We start from the raw sequence: 26,794 nt of genomic DNA on the forward strand, positions 1-26,794 counted from the left end.
GAAAGGAAACAGGGAGAACTGCACAAACACTGGAGTGGCATTCTGAGACTGCCCATCTTAATCTCTGCTTGATTCCATACTATGGAAGTATGGTAAAGTTCTAAACACAGGGAATCAAAATACTCATGGGACAATACCTAGGAAGCACAGATGTCCATTTCACACACAGCCATCTCTCCTGCCCATTTTCTTGCTTGAGGTACAGCCAGGCACAATGAAGCCACTGGTAAGGCTATAAACAGCACCTTTTGAAAATGCTTCTCCTCCAAATGGTCACCACATGCTATACTCTCAAAACACGAGGCCAGGAAATGATCTTCCTGCAGCCCTCACATGTGAAAGTTTATCTTTCTGACAATTCTCTTAAAAGCTATGATACAGGTTAGGAACAGGAGAGTAATTTATGAGAAGGGATTTTAAGCTTGGGAATTGGCAACCATAGAATTTTTTTTTTTTTCCAATATGTGGAGCATCAGCCAGAAACGGAATTATGTGTGCCAGATAGTTTAAACTCCTACATGCAGTATAAGATCTAGGCGGAAACAACTGAGCTATTAAAATTTAAAATGTTACTAAGGCCAATAGATGTCTTCAACTAGATCAGTGCTTGGGAATTCAAGATAGCTTTTGTAGTCATGAAAAATAACAAAGAACACATTAGGAAAGCTATAACTGTTTCAGGTTTTTTTTTTTTTTTTTTTTTTTTTTTTTTTTTTTTTTTGTTTCTTCAGGCACATGGGTTCACAGCATCTCCCAAGGGCCTCTCTTTAAATACAATTTGCTGAAGTGTGAAATTCAGTGGGTCCACCTCTACCCAGGAGTGAAACCCTATGTACTGAAGGGCCTCATTAGAACAGCAACTCCCCTAGAAATAGTCCCTCAGCAAGGTCCCTAAGACACGAAGCAGAGCTCCAGCAAGCTGCGGAGGTTATTCTGTGTGGGTTTTGAAATGGAGGAGGAAGAGAAGACTCCATTGTGCCAAGGAAAAGTGCAGTTCAAATGTACTAGTGAGATTTCAAGCGCTTCTCCAAACAACACATTTTTATATTGGATAAAGACTCCTTGATTGCAGTGTCTGTGTCTTAGATCCATATGGAGTTAGATGAGTTCTATATATTGGAGTCAGTTTAAAATGAGAGTTGAAAACACCATTTATGCCATAAAATTCTCTGCCATTTTTGCTGCTTACCAGAAGACATGCTATTAACTTTCTTGAGGCAGGACTGTGTCATTTTTCTCCTAGCTTTTGGTATAAAACAAAGTAGTAAGAATTCATTGTTTTCTGGGACTAGAGAGATGGCTCAATGGTGAAGAACACTGGCTCTTGCAGAGGACCCCAGTTTGATTCCTAGTGCCCACATGGCAGCTAATAACCATATGTAACTCCAGTTCCAGGGGATCCAATGCCCTCTTCTGACTCTGGTGAGCTCTGCACAACATGGGTGTCCCTACCTATACGCCCGCAATACACTCATGCACATAAAATAAAAAGAATAAATAAAATATGTTTTAAAAGAGAATTCATTGCTTTCTACAACAATAGCCCCGTCTCCAAATTAGGTGAAGAGAAATGAGTTGACAGAAGTTCCAAGAATTCAGCATTGGAACAACACTTCCTAGGAAGTTCCCCAAAGCCACCATTGCCTAGGAAACCTACAGCATCAGGGTAGGTCCAGTGGCCGCCACACAAGTGAAGATTCCATCCATAACACTTGAGACCATCAGCAATTTTCATAGGGGAAAACAAAAAGTCCTTTGCTGCTTTACCAACGTAGAATATGCTTGCTTGAGTAAGCTTTCGGCTTCTTGTGTATTTGAAAGCCTGACTTGTTTCCAGGTCCCTTAGCTTTGGTTAAAATAAAATGCATGAAGTTGTGTTCCCATCTACCTTCATATACATTATGCTCAAAATACAGATTCATCACACACACACAAACACACACACACACACACACACACACACACACCAGAAGTTGATTCAAGAGGCAGATTTATTGTTTACAGTGTTATCCAGACAAATACAAATTCTCCAGGGAGTCTTTGTGAGACGCGCCTTTCAATATGTGTTCTAATGGATGAACCTTACCCAAGCTTGCTACACATTCCTGGCCTGTTGGTGACAGATCGTTATTTAGCCCTCACTGAGAAGCTGAAGCTGCCCGTTAAACTCTTGCTTATATGTCCAAGTCACAGACCATAGGGTCCTAGATAAGAATTGTTTTAAAATAATCAATTCTACAAGGTTTTTTTTTTTTTTTAAGTATGAATCTAACTGCCTGAGAAATCTGTGCATATACAATATCATTTGAAGTTGTAGATTCAAAAACTGCTAGAAACTCTTCTCCGTTTTTCCCTTGGTCCTTCCCTCAAGAGCGAAAGCAAAATAGATGTTTCAAGTCACTGTAATTTTACCCATAATATATTTTAGAAAGGTTACATTTTAGCAAGTGGTCCTTGTGTTTTGTTATAACAAAGCACAAAAGACAGGTCAGTAGAGAACCACACTGTAGTTGTATAAGCTAAGCCTTTCCAACATATCAGATAAAGGACTTTAGTGAGTTGTTTTCCAGCTCTGTGTCTACCAGGTGGCCATTTTGCTGGCTGTTCAGTCAGATTCTCACAGCTCTCCTAACACTGACCCTCACACACGGGAGCAAAATGTCAGTGATAGTTCTTAGTAAAAGTCACCATGTTTCGCCAGCAGGTGACCACACTAATGTGTGGAATTATCTCAGTGTCAGTGCCTTTTCCCAATGAAAGCTAACATATTCACCAGACAGGTGACCACAATAACTTGTGGTCTATCTCTCTTTTGTTACTATTGCAGACTTGGGGGAGCCTTGGAAACTGCCAATGTACTTCTGGCACAAGCAATGTAGGCGAAAGCAGGTTCAAGCGTTGAGGATTTAGGAGGCAGGGGCACACTGCAGCAAAGTTCATTAAATGAAAGAGGTGATTTCAACACTAAGTTTGCTTTTCTCAATAGATTAAAAATCTAAAACCTTTTAGGTGGAAGTTGTAGAGTGATGATTTTTAAGAAAGTCTAAGAATCTTAGGTCTGTGACATGTATACAAACAAGAATTTACTAGACAGCTTCAGCCTCTCGGAGTAAGTAAGGATCTACCACCATCTACCTGAAGACCACATACAAGATGCTCTTTTACTGAATTGTCATACCATGGTTCAAAGGAAAGGTCTATACCTTTGGGAGACACAGGCAGGGATTTCAATTAGTCCCTGAAGACTTAAGATTTTTCAAGGCAGGATTAATACTGCAGCATGGCTTTTAGGTTTTCATGGCGTTTAAAGGAAAATAAAACCTGTTTAAAGACATTGGCAGGGGGGTAATGGAAGCTTTGATAAAGTTTCTCTGCATCTTTTCATTAAGGTTCAATTGTAGGCTGGACTGTGGAGTCCCCTTAGGCTACTCTGAGGAGATAGTAATTAATGTTGCCAGTTGGGGGGACACCTAGGTAGTTCAGGGTCCACCTCAAACCCTTGCTAGCCCCTGCTCTGTCCAGTTCTCATCCTAGGCCAGGCATTTATTTTTCACATCTCTGGATAGCTTCTCTAAAGACTATACGAGCTGGCAGAGGGGTTCAGTATAACAAGCACAATATTGAGAAATGAGAAAGGAATTAGAATTAGACTGCCAAGTGCACTCAGGTCAGTGAATTTCCCTGTTCACAGATGAACATGTATGTGTATTTATATAGGACCAAAGAAAATGGAGTCAGGGAAAACAACATTCTCATTCTTGGATGTATAAATAAAACCAATGTCCATTTTCTCAAATGAAATATCTGCCTTTCTAAAAAATGCCAACTTTCACTTATACACAATGATTACCACCAGGCTGGCTCTCTAGACGCACCATTTCTCTGAGCTGCTCAGTCAACCTTGAAGTTGGATAATTTAGTAGATTGCTTTGGAAGGGTCTTCTTTTTTTTTTTTTTTCCTCACCAGGACTATGGTACCAACCCTGAATACAAATCCAGGAATCCTGGTTCCTAATTAATCAGTATGCTTACTAACTATATGTAGTGGAAGCAACAATATTCTATGGAAATAAAATCCTTTCAGAATTAAATTAAAATCAAGAGACGGTTCCTTTAAAAAAAAAAAAAAAACTTATTCTGGCTGTAATATACATGTCATAGGCACTAGGAACTAAACCAGGGGCCTGTGGCTGTACCAGAGATGTTAATGAGAAAACCACAGCCTGGCTCCTTGGAAGCCCATTGTATGCTTGCTCAGGCTTATAATTATCCAAGCATAAAGGACTCTCAGCCAGCCACAACTTTGGAGGCCCTAATGATTACATACCAACAACCAAGGATGCACAGACAATATTTCAGTACAATCTCAATGGGATTACTTTACAGTCTGTTTGAAGGATTTAAAAATGTGTGTTTCGGAAGAGTTCATTTAGAAGACTTCACTAGCTCCAACATTTTTTTTTTTCTTCAAATTTCTTAGGGGTAAGGGAAAAAAACAAACAAACAAACAAACAAACAAACAAAAAAACCCATGATTTACTGAAGATCAAAGCAAATGGGATATCAGCGAGAAGAAAATATGAACAAGCAGACAGAGTACATGATTATTTAAGAAGAAAATTACTGCTAGCATCTGAGACCCAAAGCGTTAAGAGTGCAAGCTTCAACAAGAACCAGGAGTCTTCAAAACGGCTCAGGGGGTAAATGTTCAAGCCTGTGGAACTTAGTTCAATCCCCAGAATCTGCATAAAGGTGTAAGGACAGAACTCACTCCACAAAGCAGTCCTTTGACTGTGGCACAAGTGCCCACACATACATACCATTATGCATACATGCATACACACAGTAATGATAAAATAATAAAATGAAGAGAACCAGGATACAGCTGTATCAGAGGAAAGGAACCTGCTTCCACATGATCTATTTAAATGTGCGTGTCAATGAGAAAAGAATTTTTGTTTGTTTTTGTTTTGAGGCAGTCTCCCTGTAGCCCTAGCTGGCCTGTTCTCACAGAGACCCACCTGCCCCTGCCTCCTGAATGCCCAGATTTTGGGATTAAAGGCATGACTACCATGCCTAGCTGGTTAAATTTTTCTTAACAAACTCAAAACATCTCATTAATATAGTGTCTTGCCAAATAGAAAAGCTATTTCCTATGGACTAACCAGAGTGCTAAACTGCGAACACATCCTTTGCCTGAAGCACGGTTGCTCACAAGTGAAAGGGCCATTTCAACATCTCAGCCTCCCTTCTAAGGATTCCCTTTTCCTGATTTCCTGTGCCAGAGCAGAAACCAGCAAACCTTTTATTTTCTTGTAAAGAGCCAAAGAGTTGAGTTTACTGTGGGTCATTCACTCTGTTGCAGTTACCAAGCTATGCTTCTGTGGTGGGAAAGCTCTCCTACACAACATGGGAACAAAGGACTGAGGCTGTATTCCAATAAAACTTTATTTATAGACACCAAAATTTGAATTTATGCATGTCTGAATGTCACAAACTATATTCATCTTTTGGTATTTTCCACACTTTAGAAATACAAAAGCCATTTATAATAGATTATTTGAGGACAAGAGACAGTAGGAAACTTAAAATAGCAAACGTTTGTGCCTGACAAACATCAACGAGGTTAAAGAAAAGCCTTGGTCCTGAGCTCATTTTATTTGAGCTTCGTATTCCACCATAATTCTCAAAAACATCAGAATATGCTTTCTGCCTGTCTCTTTGATCTCAAATCATACTTCTGGCCAACACCAGTGCCACCTCTGCCTCTCACACTCAACTTCCAGCCGGATTCATTCTGCCTTCTGACCTAGCTTTTCAACACCCTTCATATTAGGCCAAATTGGACTTCCTGAACTCTTCCTCCCTCTTCCCAAATTGCCTTAGGCAAACTTATGCAATAATTCCCCTTGTCTGAGAACTGTATTCACTTTAACCAGGTCAGGGCAGAATGTTACATAGGAAAACTAAGGACCTTCATATGACTCCAAAACTCTGTTCTTTTTGCTTTTATAATTTTGAATCTCATTCCACATACTTTAATCACACAAAAACCATCTCAGCCCCAGACCCCAGAAAATCTAGCTCCTTTATGCGGGTAGCACATCACCTAAACCAAGTGCTTTAAGATTTTCCCTTCTCCCACCATTTCCCTGAAGCTTTCTTCTTGCTCTCTGGAAGACAGGTAGCAATTATACCCAGTGGGGATGAGAATTCCCACTGCTCTCCATTATCCCACTCAAATAACATAATATGTCTAATTAAAAGATGGCAGAGAAAGAGAGATCAGGACTTACCAGTGGAGTAATAACAGACAGTGTGCCTCTTGTACTTAGTTATTTTCTTTTCTCTTCTTATTACTTTGAGTTTATTAAATTTATTACTATTTGACAAAGAGTTAACCAGTCTGTTTTCACTGTAAATAAATGTGTTAATCAGCAAACCGGTATCAAATAACTACCACTACATGTGGTACAATGGCATTGGAACAAAGTGTCATGCCTCTCTACTGGTGGTATAGTTTCCTTAACTGTGTAACCCTAGAGAATAGTGCCAGTCTAACAAGCAGTACCAGTTTACCTGGCTACAAAACAGCTGGGAAAGGGCTCTGGAGAGGTCCCAAAAGTGTCCTTTCATCTGCTCGACTGAGAACAGAAAGTGATTGCTTATGTTTTCAGCCTGGAGCAGTGCAACCAAGTCACAGGGAAGCCTACCTCATGGGCTGTTAAAACCAGTCCAAGAGAATTCTGCTTGGCTATGGAGCCCTTAGGAGGTGGGCATTATTGAAAAGCCCATGTATCTGGAAAATTGGAACAGTTTTGCAGGCTTAGCACCACAGCCATTTTGAAATTATTCTGGGAGAGTGTTCTAGTCCATTGTAGGCTATTTTGCAGGTTCCCTGGCCTCTATACTCATTGGATGTGGCAGCATCCAAAAGAATTGTCAAGTGCTGCCAAATGCCAGGTGTGATGGTGGGGGTGGGGTGGGGTATGGTAGGCCAGAGAACACCCCAGGAGAACTATCCCAGACATAGAGGCTATTTCCCCTGCTATGGCAGTATGAGGGGATAGAGCGAGGGAGGCAGAATGTTGGGGGAATCTGAGAATTATGCTGAGACATTTTAGAATTCCTTCCCACCTTAGGATTCCCCATAAAGTTCATTTCTGAATGTTCTGCTCCAGAGTTCAGGCCTAGAAGATCCAAGGTCATGGTGTAGCTGTAGCCTTGAAATCTTAGAATTTATGAATCAGAAAAGGTCTGTGAGAACAGGTAGGTTTAATTAACTGTACAATCTACCGAATATTTGAATGGTACCACGCTCAAAGTATTACAGTGGTTGTCACTATTGCTGCCAAAGAGAGCAGTAACCAGATCTCCCCGGCCCTAAAGTAACGGAAACAGAGCTACGGGCAAGCAAACATCCAAAGCAGATATCAGAGCTGGAGAGACCCGATTCCCCTGAATCAGTCCCTGGTCTCTACACATGTGCCCTGTGTCTCATACCCCTTCCCTCACACATACACCTTACACAATGATAATAGATAAACAAATATATACGCACTTTGAAAAATGGTTGTTGCTACCTGTGGATGCAATTCTGGGTTAGTAGAGGAAAACACAGGGGTCAGGTTAATAATGATTTAAAACACATACCCCCTCCCTCACAGCATGATCCAATCTCGAGATCTGGAAAACCAGGCCTGGGGAGGTCGGGAGAGGCACAGAAGAATCAACTCAGCAATAATAATGCTGGCTGCCGTCACAGCATTTTTAGGAAAAATATCACGATTCTGTTTCTTGGCAAGAAAACCTTGTTTCATTTACATGGTATTTCTCTCTCCTAGGAACACATCCTGTATTCATTTGCCTGAGATGGTCCACTTAAGTCAAAGTAAACCAAAAGAAAGCCATCGAGAAAACAAATCACTCGGCAGTTTGCTTACCCATTTTTCATAAACATCAAGACTATTTCCTAAACAAAAGACAGAATTCTTGCTACAGGATGGAAGATGCAGGAAACCAAGTCTCAATTTGTTCCTTTGCCTGTCATGAAGGATAGGAACTCTGGGAGGCGCTCCTAAGAGAATATGCCTCAAGCTTTATTGTGTTAGAGAAACACTCAGACCTCAGGCCCCTTCCCACCTCTCCTTCAGAGTTCTTGGCATGGAGTTGGAGGAGGACGACATCTCATTAAGACTTTGAAGTGTTAGGGCCTCTGGAACTACTGTATCCTCTAAAAGTCCCATCACATGCTTTTGTCCTGCAGGGCTCTTGCATCAGCCCACTGGGCAAAAGATAGGTGTCACTCCAGCAAGTCCTTTTTGGCCCAGATATAGAGCTCACATCAATCAACTCATCACCAATCAAGTGCCAGACACTCTGATTTCCTTTATCTTTTATGTCAATTAGTTTTGAACCCAAGAGGAGAAGAAAGGGCTTCTATTAGACCAGGGAGATGCTGGCAAGTCGCATTTGGGTTCAAATGGTTTGCATTTCCATGTGAGAACACAGCCTGTTCACACACCTTCCATAATGAAATGATCAAAGCCCAGCTAAACCCAGATCTCACATCCTTTCCTCTCACAATGGGAGACAGGCCAGGCTGAATACATGAGCACTGTTAATTACCTAATAATTGTAAAGGAAGGGATTTCCACTCTAAGGAGATTTCTCTGTGTTATCTAGTACTCAGATGAATAATTTCACCTTCAGCTGTTAACTTCTCAGGCATGGTATGCATTCTAGGGGGATGCGTACTTGTTTTGATTTTTTAACACACTATTCATGAGAGGGCGAAGAAAACATGAAAACACAGCAAAGATGGAGAACAACTCTGGCCTCTGGGTGATAAATGCTAACATCCATTAATTCTATGTATGTCTTATAGCATGAACCATCATTGCCTACTGAGGTCCTTAAGGAATTTAATTTAATGGAATGTTGGAACCAAATGCAATTAGAATATAATTGTGCATATGTAAATATGCTTAGGGGAACTTTGGTAGAGCTGATAGCTGCTATAGTCACCCCAAAATTGGGCCTACATTATTAATTCTCACTATTATGAAGAAAGGGCTTGTTAATCAAAGATAAACAATCCTAGTGATTTTGAATTAGTGAGCTTCAAAGTATGGCGGGATAGTGGTGAGGCTGTGGTGTTCACAAATGTAAATTCTCTACTGAGCAAAATAGTTGCTGGCCAGCCTCCTAGGAGGTCTCCTTATTGAAAGATTTATTTTTAATTTTGAACAGCTTCCCAGCATCAACCTCCATGAAAATTAAAGTAAGATGGAATTTTGTCCTATTAAGCAAAACTCCCTGCAGGATTGCTCAACATGGCAGAGAAAAAAAATACCTCATTGTTTCAGAAGAATTACCTGTCCACTTCTCTGCTACATCTAAAATAATTACACCTACATTTTTCATAAAAGATTTGACACTTTCCTCCTTCCCTAATAAATTCCTTGCACATGTTCTTGGTGTGGAGGATTTTCAGCATACCTCCTTTGTGCTCTTTGGACCCTCTGGCGTGGTAGGGTTGACATAATCTTTTGGCTTGAGTCCTTAAGTACAAGAAGAACCATAGAAGTCTCTTCCCTAAAACCTGTGGAAGTGGTCTATCCTCAGCAAATCTCCCAAGGGCCTCCCTCTGCCAGAGAATGACTTCAGAACTGACCTTGTTCGGATGTGGCCTCAAAAGGTCCATTCCTAGTTTTAATTTGATTAAGAACAGCAGTGCCGTGACTCGTTGGAGGATAACTGAGAAGGTGCGATAGAAGCGAGAGGGCTGGGAATGTAGCTTATCCTACTATGCAAATGCACAAGGTCTTCGGTTCAACTCCCAGCACCGAAGGGGGTGCTGAGGCGGGGAGGAACTGAATGGAAGAATACTGATTGGTCACAAACCAGATTCTACTGGAATGCAGACTGTTCTGCTCATGCTTTGGTAATCATGGTGTTTTATCTGTGATGCATGTGTGTGCATACATACATACATACACACATGCATACACACCAACACACAGATAAATAAATAACTCTTTAAAAAATAAAATAAGGGTCTGGAGAGATGATTTAGCCATTAAGAGCACTCTGGCTGTTCTTGCAGAAAACCTGGTTTGGGTTCCCAGTACCCACATGGCACCTAACAACCATCTCTAATTCCAGTTCCAGGGCTCTGACATGAGTGCACTTATATACATACAATACATAAAAAACACTCATACACATAAAATAAAAATAAATAAATCAAAAAGAAAATAATAAGAAAACAGAGCAGCAAGTATGTAATGTACCCGGGAGTGACTCAGTTCAGTAACGTCCCCTAGTTTTCCGATCACACACTGTCTTAGTCTTTATTTCATTTCTACCGCCTGTGCAGGACACGTCATACAGCTGTTGTCCAAAGAAACACAGCATTCGCTGAACTAACAAATGTCTTCCTCCAAATCTTCTGTATTATAAAGCAGCTTCCAAATTTATAATTGTTTGTACTTTGATTTCAGAACTTTGTCTCCATAAACATTGTAATTATAGAATAAACAAGCTCTAATTCCTACCTGCTTGGTTGGTTGTCACAGTGACAGACACTGACTGGTCCGGGCTAGGGTTATACTTGGACACTCCATTCACTGCCCAGATCTCAAACGTGTAATTGGTGTGCGCTAGGAGGTCAGTGATGGAGACCTTGGTGCTCTTGAGGCCGTTTTGCTGTGGGGTGTAGTGAACCCCACTTCCACAGGGCCGGCACTTGCTGGGGTCACCAGCTCCACATTTCTTGCAGACCACGTTGTAGGAAATGTCCTGCCGGCCACCCGTGTTCTGAGGACTGCTCCACTCCAAGTTCACCGACGTCTCATTGACATTTGAAATCAAGTTGAGGGGAGCAGATGGAGGGCCTGGGGGAAGAAAAACATAGCATCACACCAAGAACCGAGAGCGTCTTGGAACTGCTCAGCATTTGTATTCTTCTCTGCAGTTCTGGGAAGGAAGGCAGGCCCATTTGGCAAAGAGCAAAGAAAGCCAACAAAAAGGAGCCTTTAAAAGAACAATATGATGGAAGCGGTACACGTTGGTGTCATTCTCCTTCCAGTGCAAACAAACATGCCACTTAGAGACATGAAACCACTCTACAGCAAACGGGCACTCAGCCCAGCCTTGCTCTCTCAGTTGGCAGCAAAGCAGCATAACTTAACTAGGTCCCTATCTTATCTTTTGAAAATCAGTTATACAAATGGGATTCTAGTTCCCAGGGCTGTGGTGGGACCCTGGAAATGTAATACTTAGAAACCTCCTTTGAAGACAAGTTCTGATTCCTCAGAAGAGCACATCACCGAAAGCATTAAATGATCAGCACTCTACAGATATGCCTCTATGGCTCAGGATGCAGGGAGAGTTAAGCCACTTAAGGGTAATTAGTAGGAACTGGTTTAACACGGTTGCAAAGATGTCGGAAGAGACACAGAGCTGTTGAGATCAGGCCAGGACTGACTGTCTACAACTACCAGATACCTCCCTCTAGCCCTTAAGCACAATAGAGCTGTACCAGGCTGTTTAAAAGAGTGTTCAACCCACTGACATCAAAGAGTTTCTGAACTATGATGGTGACTGTCATGGAAGACAAGGGGGCCTGGTTGCTCACAGCATCACAGGTACTTTAGCGATAATAACAATGATAAAAAGGGAGGACTATAGACCCTTTATCCAAGAAGCTGTCAGGTAGAAGACTGAGACCAGGAGAGGGAAATTTTGTGCTCTAAAACCGAATTTCAAAATCTTGAAAGATGCCATTACTCTAATGAAAAATATTTACTCAATGTGACAGTTGGAAAGTCAAAATAAGTTTTCATGAAAATTTGAGGTTTCTTGATCACTATATATGTGTGTGTGTGTGTATATGTATATCTTGATCATTATATATAGTTAATCACTATATATAGTTGATCAACTATATATATACATATATGTGTGTATGTATATATACATATATATTCATATTCATTCCTTTATTTTGGAATGACCGCTTTGAAGGGAATTTTACATTGGAGGCCTGGATGAAATTGACGCTTTACCCCTTCAACCACAATGCAATACCTGCTCCAAAGTACTCATGTAAACCCAAGGGGAACAGGTAGCTATGAAGAAAGAGCCAAGTCACATTCAATATTTATTACTTGGCTTGCAGTGATGAATGAATCCAATAGAGTTTGGTGGAAATGATTGTATGAGAAATCTACTCTCTTTCCGTCTTACAGAGTTTAAGTGAAGATGTTGTTTTAACAACATAAGCAGCTTTTCCCAGTCTCCCCTTGGGACTAATTATTGACAACAACTCTTAAGACCTATTCCCTGACCTTCAAATCTTAAGAAGAAAAAAAAAAACTATAAAAATTTTTGTAAAACTTGAGACTAGAGAGATGGCTCAGCAGTTTAGAGCACTGGCTGCTCTTGCAGAGGACCTGGGTTTGGTTCCCAGCATCAACATGGCAGCTAACAACTGATGATTAACTCCAACTCTAGGGGATCCAACACCCACTCTCACTTCCTCAAGCACTGCACAACACAGGTGCACCTACATACATGCAGACAAAACATGCTCATACAAACAAATAAATAAATATTTAAAACTATTGTAAGATTTGCATTAAATACCGGTAAGTTTACCTGACAAAATCCTCAGAAACATAATATAAATTTCTTCATTTTTAGATTTCAAGACTGAATTTATAATCTCTAACATAGTGGCTGGAATAGACTAAGGATGAATAAATGGCATCTGAATGTGTCAATGGAGTTGTTTAAAACCTCAGATTCTAAGAGCCAAATACAACGTTAAATGTGAAAAGTTAAATGTTAAAGATAAGGAAATTGAGATGCAGTAAACACAGCAGATAATAGTAAAAGTACATGCAATATAAACCATAACAGAATCTAAAATCCCAAAGTGCTGTGCCTTACTCTGGGTTTATTTCTGCTTACCAGGCTGATTAAAAAAAAGAGAGACACATGTCCTAAAGCTGGACTGTGAGTGTGCATCTTTAACTCCAGAGTCTGTGAGTTGTGCCATCGGTCATTACTAGTTCATGGCTGATGCTGGCCATAGTCTGGTTCATAAATTGGGTCAGCCACTGGTTCTTACTTTGCTGTGACTTCCAGAGCCAAAGAAGAGTGACTCTGAAATCCATTAACCTCTTTGCCAAGGTTCCTGGTCCAGTTTCACATGGGAAAGTGTGACACAATGAACCAAGCGTTGCAGAAGCAGAAAGTCAGTAATTAGTATGTAGGACGGGGCACGGCAGTGTCTAGGCTGAGAAGAAATGGAGCAGAAAACTACACGGTCACAGGACCCAGAGATGTAACACTGCCACGTGGAAAGCAAGATACAAAGATGAGGCAGGATCTCGGAATGGGAAAGGTGAAGTTCAAGTTCAATGCTGCCTCCAGGAATGGTTTTAAGAATGGCACTGCCTAATATTTTATGTTTTGGTTGTGTGAGAAGGAATGTAGTAGCAGCTAGTCCATAAATCGACTTTGGCTATCATATGATAAAGGAGGCAGTGAAACACAGAAATCTCTTACCTAGTATAATGACCACACTGTCCTACAAGGACTTGGGAAGGCATGCATGCTTTTACAAGCTAAAATCATAATGGCTTTTGTCTGTGGGGTTGTGGTTTCTTTTTTACAACTCTTGCCAATTGAGAGGTGACAAGTTTGTAACAAATGGGTTCCTCATTCGTAGTGAAGGGCCACTGCTTCTTCAAATGGAAAATATTCTCTTAAGACAAAGGGAAAAAAAAAAAAAAAAAAAGGACTTGCACACAGCCAAAGCCAATCTAGAGCTACGGTTACACTTAATGTCATCCCACAATTGAAAAAGAATGCAGGCAGGGTTGAAGACATTGCTCACTGGTTAAAAGCACTAGCTGCTCTTGCAGAGGACTCAAGTTTTGTTCTCAACACACACATGATGGCTAACAATCATTAGTAACTCCAGTTCTAGGGAATCCAACATCCTCTTCTGGCTTCTGTGGGCACTGCATGACATAGATGCATTTATATACATGCAGGCAAAACACTCATACACATAAAATAAAAATAAATAAATAAAATGTAGAAGGAAGCAGGCATTCTGAGTAATATGTGCTCTCATTCAATAAATGCAAGGCAGCTACAAAGAAAGAAGTCTGAACCTATTTTCTCTTTCATTTATTTAAATAAAAACTATATCTGGTATTTAGTCACAATTAAATTTCTGATACAGCAACTGCCTTCCTCATCAGAAAAATGCCCACCTTTAAGTAAGTCTCCAATTTCAAGTAGAGTGGGGCTTTCTGTATCCCTGAGCCCCACTTTCATAGATCTAATCAACCAATACCAAGTACTGAGAAAGGAATTACATCTGTCCTGAATAGTAGCAGCCTACTGCTATTGTTTTTTGGTTGTTGTCACTGTGTTGTCATTGTTCCCTAAGTAAAATGTTATGACCACTTAGCATTGCATGGTATTAGATATAAGCACCCCAAGGAATATTTATTTAAAATATACAGAAGGATGGGTGTAGGTTATAATACTAGATAAAGGATAAGACCACTCAGATTTTTGGTACCCTTGAGGGTCCTAGAGCCAATTCCATATGGATACTGAAGGAAATCTACATGGTTTCATACCAAAGAAAGATAACTGTACCACATGCTCAAATTTTCTAGTCTTTCTGTCTGTGCCATACTTACTGAGCACACATTCACAGCAGATAGCTCCAGCGTCACCATGAGGAACAAGATGTGTTTTAGCAGCTATCAATACTGGCCCGAAGGCTGCCAGCAAGATCCATCTGTGGCTCCCCATATTAGTTCTTTGTTTCTATATCCTTTTTCATTGATGGTGGTTGGTAGTTTCTCACTACCCAGATGCCCACTCCACATCTGTTCCTACCATTACCTGTATCTATATCCTCCTCAAGGGAATTGATACTCTGCTTCCTATTGTCTACCATTATTTCTTAATATCTAGTTCAAAGAAAAAGCACAATACACATTTGAAGAGGGTGGATGGGCAGATGGATGGATAGATGGATGGATAACCACTGAAGTCCTTTAGTTTAACATCTACTGTGAAGTATGTGAAGGAACACAGACTTCCCTCAGTTAAAACTGCAACAGTCACCTTTTGGCACAAGGTACATTAGCACTAAGCCTGTGAAGGACTATCTCAGTATATAACTCCTTTCCACAGTTCAAAGCGGCTGGAAAAGGTGGGAAAGGCTATGTATCAAATACCAATGATGACTTCTCTGGGAGGAACTATAGTGTCATTGTTTATTTAACAAATATTTATTGAATGTAATGTTTTTCACCTGCTTTACAGGACAAAGGAACAAAGTACCTCAACTCAGTTTGATCCCTTTGTGACAGTTTCCTGGATGGGGGGAGGGTTTTAGAGGAAACAGAAGATGCTAAAGGTATCTAATTAGGAAGCATGCATGCATTGGATGTATGGGTAAGCACCCTGTTCTGACCTGTTCTTACAGACTATGTGATCAGCCACTACATCTACGAGTTTAAAATGTGATCTGAAAGCTGGAGAGGTGGCTCAGTGGTTAAGAGCATGGGCTGCTCTTGCAGAAGACCCGGGTTCAAATCCCAGCACCCACATGATGGCTAACAATTATTCATAGCTCCAGTTTCAGGGGATCCGACGCCCTCTTTGGGCCTCCACAGGCTTTGCACAACACAGGTACACTTACATACATGCACGCATAGTACTCATACACATAAAACAAACATATAAAAAATATTTAAAATTTGGCCTGTCAGTAAGTGCTTTGTCAAGCTGGCACCGGCTACTCCGGCTTTTCTTCCTCCACTTTGATTTCAGGTGATGCTTTACCATGAAGCGAGAGAAAACTCTCTGAAGGAAATTAATTCAAACATTTCCACAGGAAACTTGGCATTTGCCTTTATTAGAACTATAGTTCCCTGTCCCCACCCAGTTTAATTTTATTTGTATCACTACATTAAGCCACTTTTAAATAAAAAATAACCAAATGTGGAAACGCATGTAAGGACAAAGACATTCCTCCTTTTCATTTGAATTGCACTTGTCAATCTCCCCATGCCAAGCTCGAGTGTCTTTTCTCTCTGTATCCCTCAAGAATGGGGCTAGCTGGGGCTCAAGTACTAACTCGGCAGTTAAGAGCACTGACTGTTCTTGCAAAGGACCTTGCATTCAGTTCCCAGCACCCACATGGCAACTAGTAACCACCCATAACTCCATTCCAGGGGAACCAACACCCTCTTCTGGTTGTCACGGGTGTGCACGAATTTGGTACATTTACATACTTGCAGCCAAAATATTTATACACACACACGAAAGAATAAGTAAATAAAAATTTTTAAAAGAATGGGGCTGGGGTGTTAAACTGTTTCAAAGTTTGCATGATTCCAATACCCTTCATGGTTTTAATATAATTTAGTGGCAGATAATTGCTATAGTACCAGAAACAAAAGTCAAATGCAATAACCTTTAATTTGTCAGTAGGGCAGGGGTCAGCATTCCTTCTCTGTAAAGAAATTTTACTATGTGGCCACATAGTAAATATTTTAAGCTTTATGGGCCAGATGCTTTTGGCAACAATGACTCAGCCCTGCCTTAGCAGCCACAGACAATATCTCCAAATGACTGTGTTCCAAGAAAACTGGTCAAGAGGCAGCAGTTGAAATTGGCCACAGTTTACCAATCATCCCTACAGGGAACTCAATAGGAGTGAACCACCCTCTTCCCTGGAAGATTCTCTCTGATATTACAGTTCCCCTCATAGGCTTTTGTGTTTAAGCACTTGGATTTCATCTGGTGGTACCATTTTGGGAGGATGTAGACACTTTGGGAGTAAGGCCTTCCTAGAAAAAGTGGGTTGCTGGGGCTGGGAGGGGACAGGGGGAGAGAAGCAGGCAGGAAGATACATTATGAGCTATAGCCTGGCCCACACTCCCTGCTTCATGGCTGCTGCAGTGATGTCATGTTCTTGCTGTCACAGCCAAGATCCACTCCCACGCCTGCTGTCCATGATAGACTGGTATCTCTTCTAAACTCTCCTTCCCTTCCTTAAGTTGCTTCTGACAGGTATTCTGCCGTAACCACAGTGAATACAGGTACTCTCATCACATTAGACATAATTCTATGGATTTAAAGCACAGCTTGAGCCTACATAGGATTTGATTTCTAAAATGCGAGTTACAGCTAAATTCATTGAGAAAGGAATACAATGCACGGAGTACGATTTCTCACTGCACTGACAGAGTTGGGCAATGCCCTTCTTGCCATTGTGAAGAAATTAAATGAACATCCATTTCCTTCTGTGGTGTGAAATACTTTCCACATCACACAGCAGGTACTGGTGAACGGTGTTACAATGGGTAATTATTGTTTTCTTGCAGAACGTCAACTTGCATTCAGTTGACAGGAATTGGACAGTAAGAGGCCTTGAAGGAATTGCAGCCAAATTATAGTAGATACAAAGGGCTATCCCAGTGTACCATATCACATCATAAAACATTATATCTATGTTATATTATAAAAGGAGGCGCCATTCCCCTAACCAGGCATGCTTTCTCCTAGGCGGGGGGGAAGGCAAGTGTCTGGAAATGAAGCACATTATCCAAAGAAATACAATGAATGTGACAATGAAGAATGGTAAAATATCCACTGTAGAAGAAACAACCCCACATATCCAAACTCCTCTCCCTGGATTAGACTAAAGTTTATGCCTTGATCAGTTTGGAGAACACACTTGTTGGCTCCTGTCAGGATTTACAAATATACATGAACTGTGTAAAAGCTTTAATAAGGCTCAAAACCTACTTGTTAACAATGAACCTGGTTATTAATGTGCCCAGTGTGAGGTATGACCACGGTGTGAACTACACCATGGAAAGCTGAGGTTCATATACCAATACTTAGTATACTCTACCCAATCCCTATGAACTGAGAAATAAATGGGCTTCATTCTTAAAGGAAGCAACTGGAATTTCATCTATGATAATTGCATTTGGAAGTGGATTTGGCAGAAAAGGGTTTCACACACACACACACACACACACACACACACACACACACATACACACACACGGAGTACCGTGTTAATATGAAAATTCTATTTCTCGTGACAACTGAAATTAAAGTGCTAACAGATCCAAGACTGAATGGAACATATACACATACATACACACACACACACACACACACACACACACACACACACTCCAAGATCATACTCTGTTAGCAAAACCTTAAACATGTCACTAAAATATATTGGGTATGGTATCTTTGTCTGGTATCACTGGGCTCTTTGATTAGCTGGCTCTGTGGTCCTGGGTCCCCTCTGCCAGCCATTCTTGTGTATTTTGTATAAACGAATCCCTGTCCAGACTTAATGCAGGCTGCCAAATCATCTTTTTATTTCCTTCCCGTGAGACTATTAGTTTTCACTCTTATTTATTGGCTTACTATTATTTTTAAAGTGTATGCACATGTGCATGTTCATGTGTGGATGAGAGAGAGAGAGAGAGAGAGAGAGAGAGAGAGAGAGAGAGTGTGTGTGTGTGTGTGTGTGTGTGTGTGTGTGCACGCTTGAGACAGAAGATGAACTCAGGAGTCATCCCTCAGAGATCGTCCACCTTGTTTTCAGACATGGTCTCTCATTTTGCCTGAATAACCAAGTAGACTGAGCCGGCTGGCCCGCAAGCCCCAGGAATCTGCCTATCTACCTCCTCATTGCTCGGATTAAAAGCACATGCCATCACAACTGTCTTTAAAATTAGGTTCTGGGGATCAAGCTCAGGTCCTCATGCTTGCTGGGCAAGTACTTTACCTACTGAGCTCTCTCCCCAGGGTACGGTTTACTGTTTATATTCCCATCACAACATGCGCTCTAGGAGAACAGAATTTTTTTTTTCTTTTTTGGATTATGAGATTATTCCCAGTTCTTAGAACAATGTCTGGCATTTAGCAGCTGCTCAGTGCAAATCTGCTGACAGTAAGTGATGGTTCCTCCATCCAGTCCAGTTCCTTCATCAGACCTGTCACTGCCATAGCATGTGTGTATACCACAAACCTGAGCCAAAAAAATAAATGAATAAATAGAAAGGGAAAAAAAAATCTCATGTTAAAATGTTAGAGAAAAAATTCTAGTCTGCACCCAAGGCAAAGAGACAGTTGACAGAAGAGTCAAAGTAACGGGGCTCCTGTGGGTACAGTGGCTTCCAGAGTCATTACAGATTTTTAATACTTAACTGATTTTTAATCACCATTTTAAAATTCAATGTCTGAGCCATGAAATTAATTTTGGAAGTAGCAAGGAACATCCCCCAAGAGCATGGGCAGAAATGTAACTCTTAGCATGATCAATTTCTTTAAATGCAACTGTCACCTGCTAAAATACCAAGGTATGGGGAGAGGCATTATGTAAGGAAGAGGCACCTTGGGACTCAAGTTCCATTTCATAAGGCTTCGTTGAGCATAAGCAACTTTTGGACCGTCAATAATACTTCAGTGTCTTAGCTGTAAAGCCCTTCAACCCTTCAGATAAGCTTTTGTTGTTAATCTCTCCAGCTGAAAGACAGGCTGTAAGGCAGAGTAAACAGTTGGGGTGTGTAGGTTTGCACTCCGAATCCAAGCCTCTGCTTCCCCCCTGACAGCTGTATATGTTGCCACTGCTAATTGCTCTCTCCCAACCCTGACTGCTGGGTAGTTTACATAAAGACTGCTGTCTGGGGATACCTCTCCTGAGATATATGAACAGTGCATAACCTTTTATCACAGCAGTTTATGTGTTTTAACAATGAATAGAGCCAAGGCAGCGCTGTCCATTACTGAAGGGCCGAGCCGTTTGGATTCATTCATCATTTGTTGCTGTCACGAAGACGTCTTAGCTTCCCAGAGAGGCCAACTTGCTGAGATTTTGCCAACGTCTATTCTGTTATTTTTTGTTTTGCCATCTTCCTCTCGGGGAATCTGTCGGCTTTTCTTTCCTGGGTTTGACAATGTGTTTTGTTTCCCTATATGAGAAGACTGACTATGGTTGAAATTGAAGTGCTTTACAAATTCTCAGCTATATAGAAAGAAGGCACAATAAGTATTCAAGACCAAGGGAAAAGTAAGGCTGGGCCCTTAGGAATCAGCTAAGCTGTGCACGAGTGCCTGTTTCCCACAGCACTTTTTCATTTAAATTTAAACCCATAATAAAATCAAACGAAAAACTTTCTTAGTAACCTGATGACTATAGAAAAAGTACTATAGAAAAGCTAAGCAGGCTGGGGAGACAGCTCAGTGGGTAAAATGTTTGCTCTGCAAGCTTGAGGAGCTGAGTTCAGATTCCCAGCATCCACATACAAAGCAAACATGGTGGCACACGCATATCTGTAATGCCAGCACTGGTGGAGAGGCTTAGAAGCAAGTGGATCACCAGGGGATAGTCTGACCTGCCAGCCCAGTTGAAAGGTGACCTCTAGCTTCAGTGAGAGACCCTGTCTCAAAAAATAAAATGGAGAGAGATAGAGGAAGACATCTGTCATTGGTCTCTGGCCTCCACAACTGCACACACAAATATGTTCACATACATGCCATACACGAGAAAGAGAGAGATAATGGATAGATGGTAGATAGATGACAGATAGATGATAGATGATAGAAGATAGATGATTGATTCGATAGATAGATGATTGATAGATAGATAGATGATAGATAGATAGATAGATAGATAGATAGATAGATAGATAGATAGATAGATAGGATAGATGAGCAACTCAACCAAATTAACAGAGTTGGTTCAAGTGTTTTCAGAAATTCAAAGTCTGAGGCTAAATGATCGATCCCCTTAGCCCCTCAGAGAGATAGAAATGAGTTAACAAAAATAATGAAGCTTAACTTTAAATTCTTTTTTGGAACAAAGTGGAAGTTTCCCAATTTTATCAATTCAGTCCAGAATTGAATTTTTCTGAGTCACTGCCCTTCAAGAGGATGGCTATCTAGGCTCACTTTTAGAATCGTGCTCTTGTCTTTTGGGCCTGGCTCCTACCTTCTATGCAATAGAGCAATTAGGAGTTTCTGATAAAGGTTCTTTCCCTGTGGAAGATCACAGGAGGAGGGCAGAAGGCTCCATCTTCAGCTCATCTTCTGCTGGGCCCTAGATAGCAGGTGGATCAGGACCGAACACTAAAAGTAAAATCAAAATGCTGATCGCAAAGAAGATTCTCAGTTTTCACCCCAGGGGAGCTGGAAAAATGTATAATTGACCCTGTTTCAAAGAAGCATGCTGTGCATAACCAGGGTATGGCTTCACTGAGCTCTGTCAGAAATGCCATCCAGAAATGATGGGGCTTGGTGGATGACAAGCCACTCTTAATTATTCGTGAGGGTAAAGAATTGTGATAACCTGGCTAAATGGCACTGGCAGATTATCTGAGCCTTTCACTTGAGCATATATTAATGTTCTTCACACCTAGGCATTTCCTTCTCAGATCTACACTGCACTATTTATTCCCCTGCAATACAAAGTAGGCTGGAGAGGACAGAATTCAATGAGATGATACCTGATCTTTATGAAATATTATGACACTTTTAAATTTTGCAAATAACCAATTAGAAAATGATCAGTTTATCTAGTATCTTCTATTCAGCCCACTGGTGATTTTTCTCCTTATATCTTCCACTTCCTCTTCCTACTTATATTACTTATTTTATCTTATGTGGGTGGGTGGACATGTGTGGAAGCCAGAGGTCCACCTCACCTGTTGCTCTTCCAGACCTACCCATCTTGTTTTATAGGGTCTTTTATTGGCCTGGGGCTCACTGATAAGGTTAGGCTCACTGTCTAGAAAGCCATAGAGATTCTTTTGCCTCTGCTTCCCCAAAGCTGGGAGTGTATTCACCCCCTGACATTTTTATATGGGTTCTGGGGATTAAACTCTGGTCCTCATACTTGAGTGGCAAAAACTATCAACTGATGGTAATCTTCCCAGTCCCTCCCTCCCACTATCCCTAATTGTCTGCATGGAAAATTCTGCACTTCCTTCCCTAGAAGCTTCTCCTAATTGTCCTTACGATGCAGAAAGGCAATGATTAGGGAAGAAACAAGGATGAAGTTTATTCGCTAGGTGATGTCAGACCTTGAACTGCTGAGCAAGCAGCCTATAAATGGAATGAGAAGGCTACATCCAGATCACCCCAATGTCTTGTGTTGTTTGATCAGGGACAGTCACATTAGTCCGATTATCAAATGACTGACAAGCAGTAGAAACATAGGGTCTGAACTAAAATCCAACCACTCCATCTGGTAATGAAGAATTGCTGTCTCAATTTGTGTTCCAATGCTATCAACAAATGGAATGCAATACTAACAACATTATTGCCCTACGAATTTGATACATGACATGAAGAAATTCCCTTGGGAATCTTGGAATCCAAGAGTTTTCACACAAATGTGTTCATGAAAACAATTAATTGTACGCATGATAAACTGGCTAGAGATTACCCAGTGGACATTCTGATCACTCCCATTAACACTTGCAGGATTCTGTCTTCGCTCTTTTACTAAAAGATCCTTCATTAGCAAGAGCTGCATCTTCACCCGGCTGTTCATATACTGCGCTCCTCTCCACCAGTATCTTATTATCAAGTCACAACTCTAAAGCAAAAAGCAATATGCTTTTGGCTGGAGGAGGAAAAGATGTAGCTTACTTGAAACCAAAGGCTGCCTTTTATCCTATGGTTTATACATCAAAGCCTCGCTCTAGACCATCCCTTCCCCAAATCCTTTAGCCAGACTGCTAAGCATGTAAATCTTTGGGGGAAGAGAATTGAACTGAACATCAGGGGCACCTTCAAGAGCTTGTTTGAAAATGGATGTGAGATTCCTCAAATTAAAGCACTTTAAGAAAAAAAAGAAAGAAAGAAAAAAGAAGAGTCTCTAGTCTCCTGACCTTGGAAGCTAGTAAGGACGATGTTATTTTAATTTGCATTCCGATTTTAACAACACAGTCACACAGCACCAATGGGATCGACATTGGGTTTCCACTGAAGAGTCTCATCATTTCATTATGGTTCATTATGTTGATAACTGTCAGAAGACATTAGATTCGAGGACTGTGAGTAACAGAAGCGCGATGGTAATTTTAAAACAATGCGCTTTCTAGAGGAAATACAGCGAGGCACACTAAATTCAATTAGAAAAGGCGAATGTAAAGACAGAGTAAGTGATATTTCCTGTTTGGAGCTTGGCTACTTCAACTCCTCGATAACCCCAACCTGCAGAAAGCTTTCTTAAATCGAGACCTTTCGTCATAGATCTTGGTAAATTTGCTCTCCCGAGCTTTGAGCTCTTCCAGTATAAATTGTTTTAAAAGCTGCAATTTTAGAATATTTTAGGCCACTAAGTATCAATCAATCACTCTGTTTGTTTGGCACAGCTGATGGAATTATTCAAGACCGTGGACTCGGGACAGATCTGAGAAGGTCCTTTAAGCTGATAATCAAAAGTCATAATCTCTCATCTGCAGAGCACTCCTGATCACTGAGCGCTAATAAGTTTCATCAAACAAGTTAAATGCAGAAGCTCAAGGACAGATTTCCAATAGAAAAATATGGAAAGCCACTTTAGAAATAGTGCTAAGCAAAGGCAGCAAAAAAAAAAAAAAGTGTTTTTTTTTTTAAAAATCTGTATTTTAGACATACAATATCAATTACTACTTTCACAAAGTATTTCTCTAACATACTTTGGAATGCAGTAGGAAATTGCAAAGTTACCTTAAACAATCCTGGCTCAGTGTCCTAGTAGGAGAAGAAAAGTCTGTCTCACTACAAAAACTAAACCTTATAAGCCCCTCATAAGCTTTCCTGCTCCTGTGTGGGACCACCCCCCACCAAAAAAAAAAACCCAAAAAACTGAAGATCTCCAAGCCATGTTCCGGGAAGGAAAGGGAAATGCCAGGAGAAAGGGAGCTGGAAGGAGAAAGGGAGCTGGAAGGAGAAAGGGAGCTGGAAGGAGAAAGGGGCTGCTAACTGCAGTTAAAGGATATGAATTTTATTAATAAAAACAGTCATATCAGAGTCAAACATGGGGGCACATGTTAGAACCCCAGGATTCCAGAGGTGGAGGACTACGAGTTCAAGGTCGTCCTCAGCCAACATAGAGAGTTTAAGGCCAGCCTGGACTACAAGAGACACTGTTTCAAAACAAACAAATTAAATAAATAAATAAATAAATACTAATAAATAGAAAAAAAATCCTTGCTAAAAAATGACTCATGAACTCAAATCATTCTTCAGCTTCACTGGTATACTGTGTGTATAAAGAAATGGTCTCTGTCTACGGGCAATATTGCCAGAAAACCAGGTAACAAAGGAAGCATTTACACTTCTCTGTCTGACAACAGGTATAGTAGCAGCTCTGAAAGAAGAGAACCACAAAAACCAAGACCAAAAATATACATAGAGGTAGCATTGCTTATATGACCTCAAGTCTCAACCTCATAAGGTTGAATTTTTTCTGCAGAATGGAGACAAATGATTTCCATTAAGGGAAAATGTTCACAATACTTGAACTACTTTTCAAGAGTTTCCACTGAGCTGAACATTGCAAGATGAAAGAGAATCTCTGGGTGTGCCCCTCCATCAGACAGAGAAACTAGGTCCTCACTGCCCTAAGGACAGTTGGTTCACTCATCAGTGCTATGGTCACCTGAGAACCTGTTAGAAATGCAGAATCTTGGGCATGACCTCTGTCCTACTAACCGCTAAGTAGCTTCCATGTGACTCCTTCCCACACTGATGCATGTGTGGGTACTGTTCTGGCCAGATGATTCTAGCAGATCCCAGCTACTTGGGATGGTAAGATAGGATAAGTTTGAGGCCAGCCCCTGTAATTCAGCAAGACTCTGTCTCAAATAAAAAGAATAGAGTGTCTTAAGAGGACAACTGTTGCCTATCATATGCAAGGCCCTGGGTTCAATTCTCAGAAGTAGGGAAGCAAAGGAAGAGGAGGAGGAGGCTGGGGAAGAGAAGGGGGAGAAGAAAAGGGGAAGAAGGAGTGGGGGAGAAGGAGGAGGAAGAGGAAGAGGAAGAGAAAGGGGGTGGGGGAGGAGGGCCGGGGAGGAAGAGGAGGAGGAGAAGGAGGGGTTGGGGGAGAAGGAAGTGGAGGAGGGGCTCTAGAGTCTTATTTGAATCAACTATGGGCTATTTTTTCCCCCACACACTCAGGTGATGCTTGTAGTGAAACATCTCAGTCCATCTGAACCATTAAGGTAGCCAGAGACTGTGTCAAAAGTCTTCCTAAAACCAACGTTTATTCAATATTAAATTTTCTTCATTTTTCCAGTGGTGTGAACTTTTAGGCATCCCCTTCTAAATTAGCCGATGCTACCTGGTCTAATCGTTCTCCAAGCGAACAAAAACCTGATTTTACAAGCCAGCGGAGCAGAGTCTCACTTTGGCTCGAAGAATGAGTCTCAGAGAGTGTTTTATTTCTTCATTAGTGTGCCGTCACAGTGAGCGATCACCAAATGCGGGGCTGCATGAGAATGCTGGGGTTAAAGACAGCATAATGAACAAAGAAGGTGCCCGATTATCATGGCTGTCAGCACAGGGGAATTGGGTTTGTCACCTGGTTTAACCAACTGGTAAGAACTGATTAGGGACTGGAATCCTTTGAAAGGATCTCTGATGTTTATGTTCCTTTCTATCTCCACAACTTGTCAAGAGAATCTGATAAAGCCGGGGGTGGGGAGGATTTGCCATTGGTATATCTGAACAAGAGGTTCTTTGAGAAACTCCCACTGTCTCGTCTATTGAGCTGTCTGTCTACCACGGCACTGTAGAATAGAACTTTGTGTGAAGTCAGAAGCATCTATGGCCATGCTGTCTAGCAATGTCTGCAGCAACCCCATGTGACCACCGAGTCCTGGAAATGTGGAAGGCACAAATGAGAAACCGAATGTTACACTGCATGCTCATTACTTCACATTTAATAGCCACATGTGTCTAGTGGCTTTGTATTGGACAATGAGTATCCACTACAGGAAGGGAGCGAACAGGATTCTAAAGTCCAGGTCCTATCCTGCTCCCTCATCCAATAACACAGATCTCTATCAGCAAAGCGTTAAAAGCTTCCTTGAGTACCCTTCTCTCAAAGGAGGGCTTATAACTAATGTAATTAATAATTCAAAGTGAAAAGAACAAATGAAACAACACATTTGGGGCTGGAGAGATGGGTCAGCCTTAAAAGCAACAGCTGTTCTTGAGGATGATCTGAGTTTGATTCCCAGCACCAACATGGCAGCTAACAACCGTCTGTAACTCCAGTTCCAGGGGACTCTTCTCACCTCCATGGGCACTGTACAACATGTACACACGTGTCTACCTGCAGGCATACACTCAAACACATAAAACAAAAATAATAATAAAATATTTTTAAAAGCACATTTAACTGTGTAGAGTGTGATCTCCACCTTGACAGTACGATAGACCTCTGAGTCCTACTCTCAGAGATTATGGGGTACAGTGTGGCCACCAAGTAACTTAATTGCGTAGTCAGGGCAAAATCACTGAAAAAGAGACAGTGAGAGGCACTGACACCTGTTGTGGAGGTGGTTTGGCCAAAGCAGTGACTGCTAGAGATAGTAAGACAGACACTTATTAGATTCCTACCATGTGTCAGACCTTTGCAAATATGTTTCTTAAAATAGCCCCAGGCATAGATAGTGAGAATCCATTTCATAGATATGGAAATGGGGCTTGGGGAAAT

General features: G+C 41.1%; 1 protein-coding gene across 2 annotated transcripts in view; it reads right to left on the bottom strand.

Annotated features, from left to right (window-relative positions):
- Positions 1-26,794, bottom strand: part of Epha4 (EPH receptor A4) — a 154,121-nt gene that overhangs the window by 51,026 nt on the left and 76,301 nt on the right. For both annotated transcript variants that reach the window (XM_008825807.2, XM_008825809.1), the window contains exon 5: positions 10,560-10,898. In XM_008825807.2, the coding sequence (XP_008824029.1) occupies positions 10,560-10,898 (339 nt within the window). The remainder of the gene's footprint in view (positions 1-10,559; positions 10,899-26,794) is intronic.

This window comes from Nannospalax galili, unplaced genomic scaffold, assembly GCF_000622305.1.
Source record: "Nannospalax galili isolate Female #2095 unplaced genomic scaffold, S.galili_v1.0 scaffold127, whole genome shotgun sequence".
Taxonomy (NCBI): Eukaryota; Metazoa; Chordata; class Mammalia; order Rodentia; family Spalacidae; genus Nannospalax; species Nannospalax galili.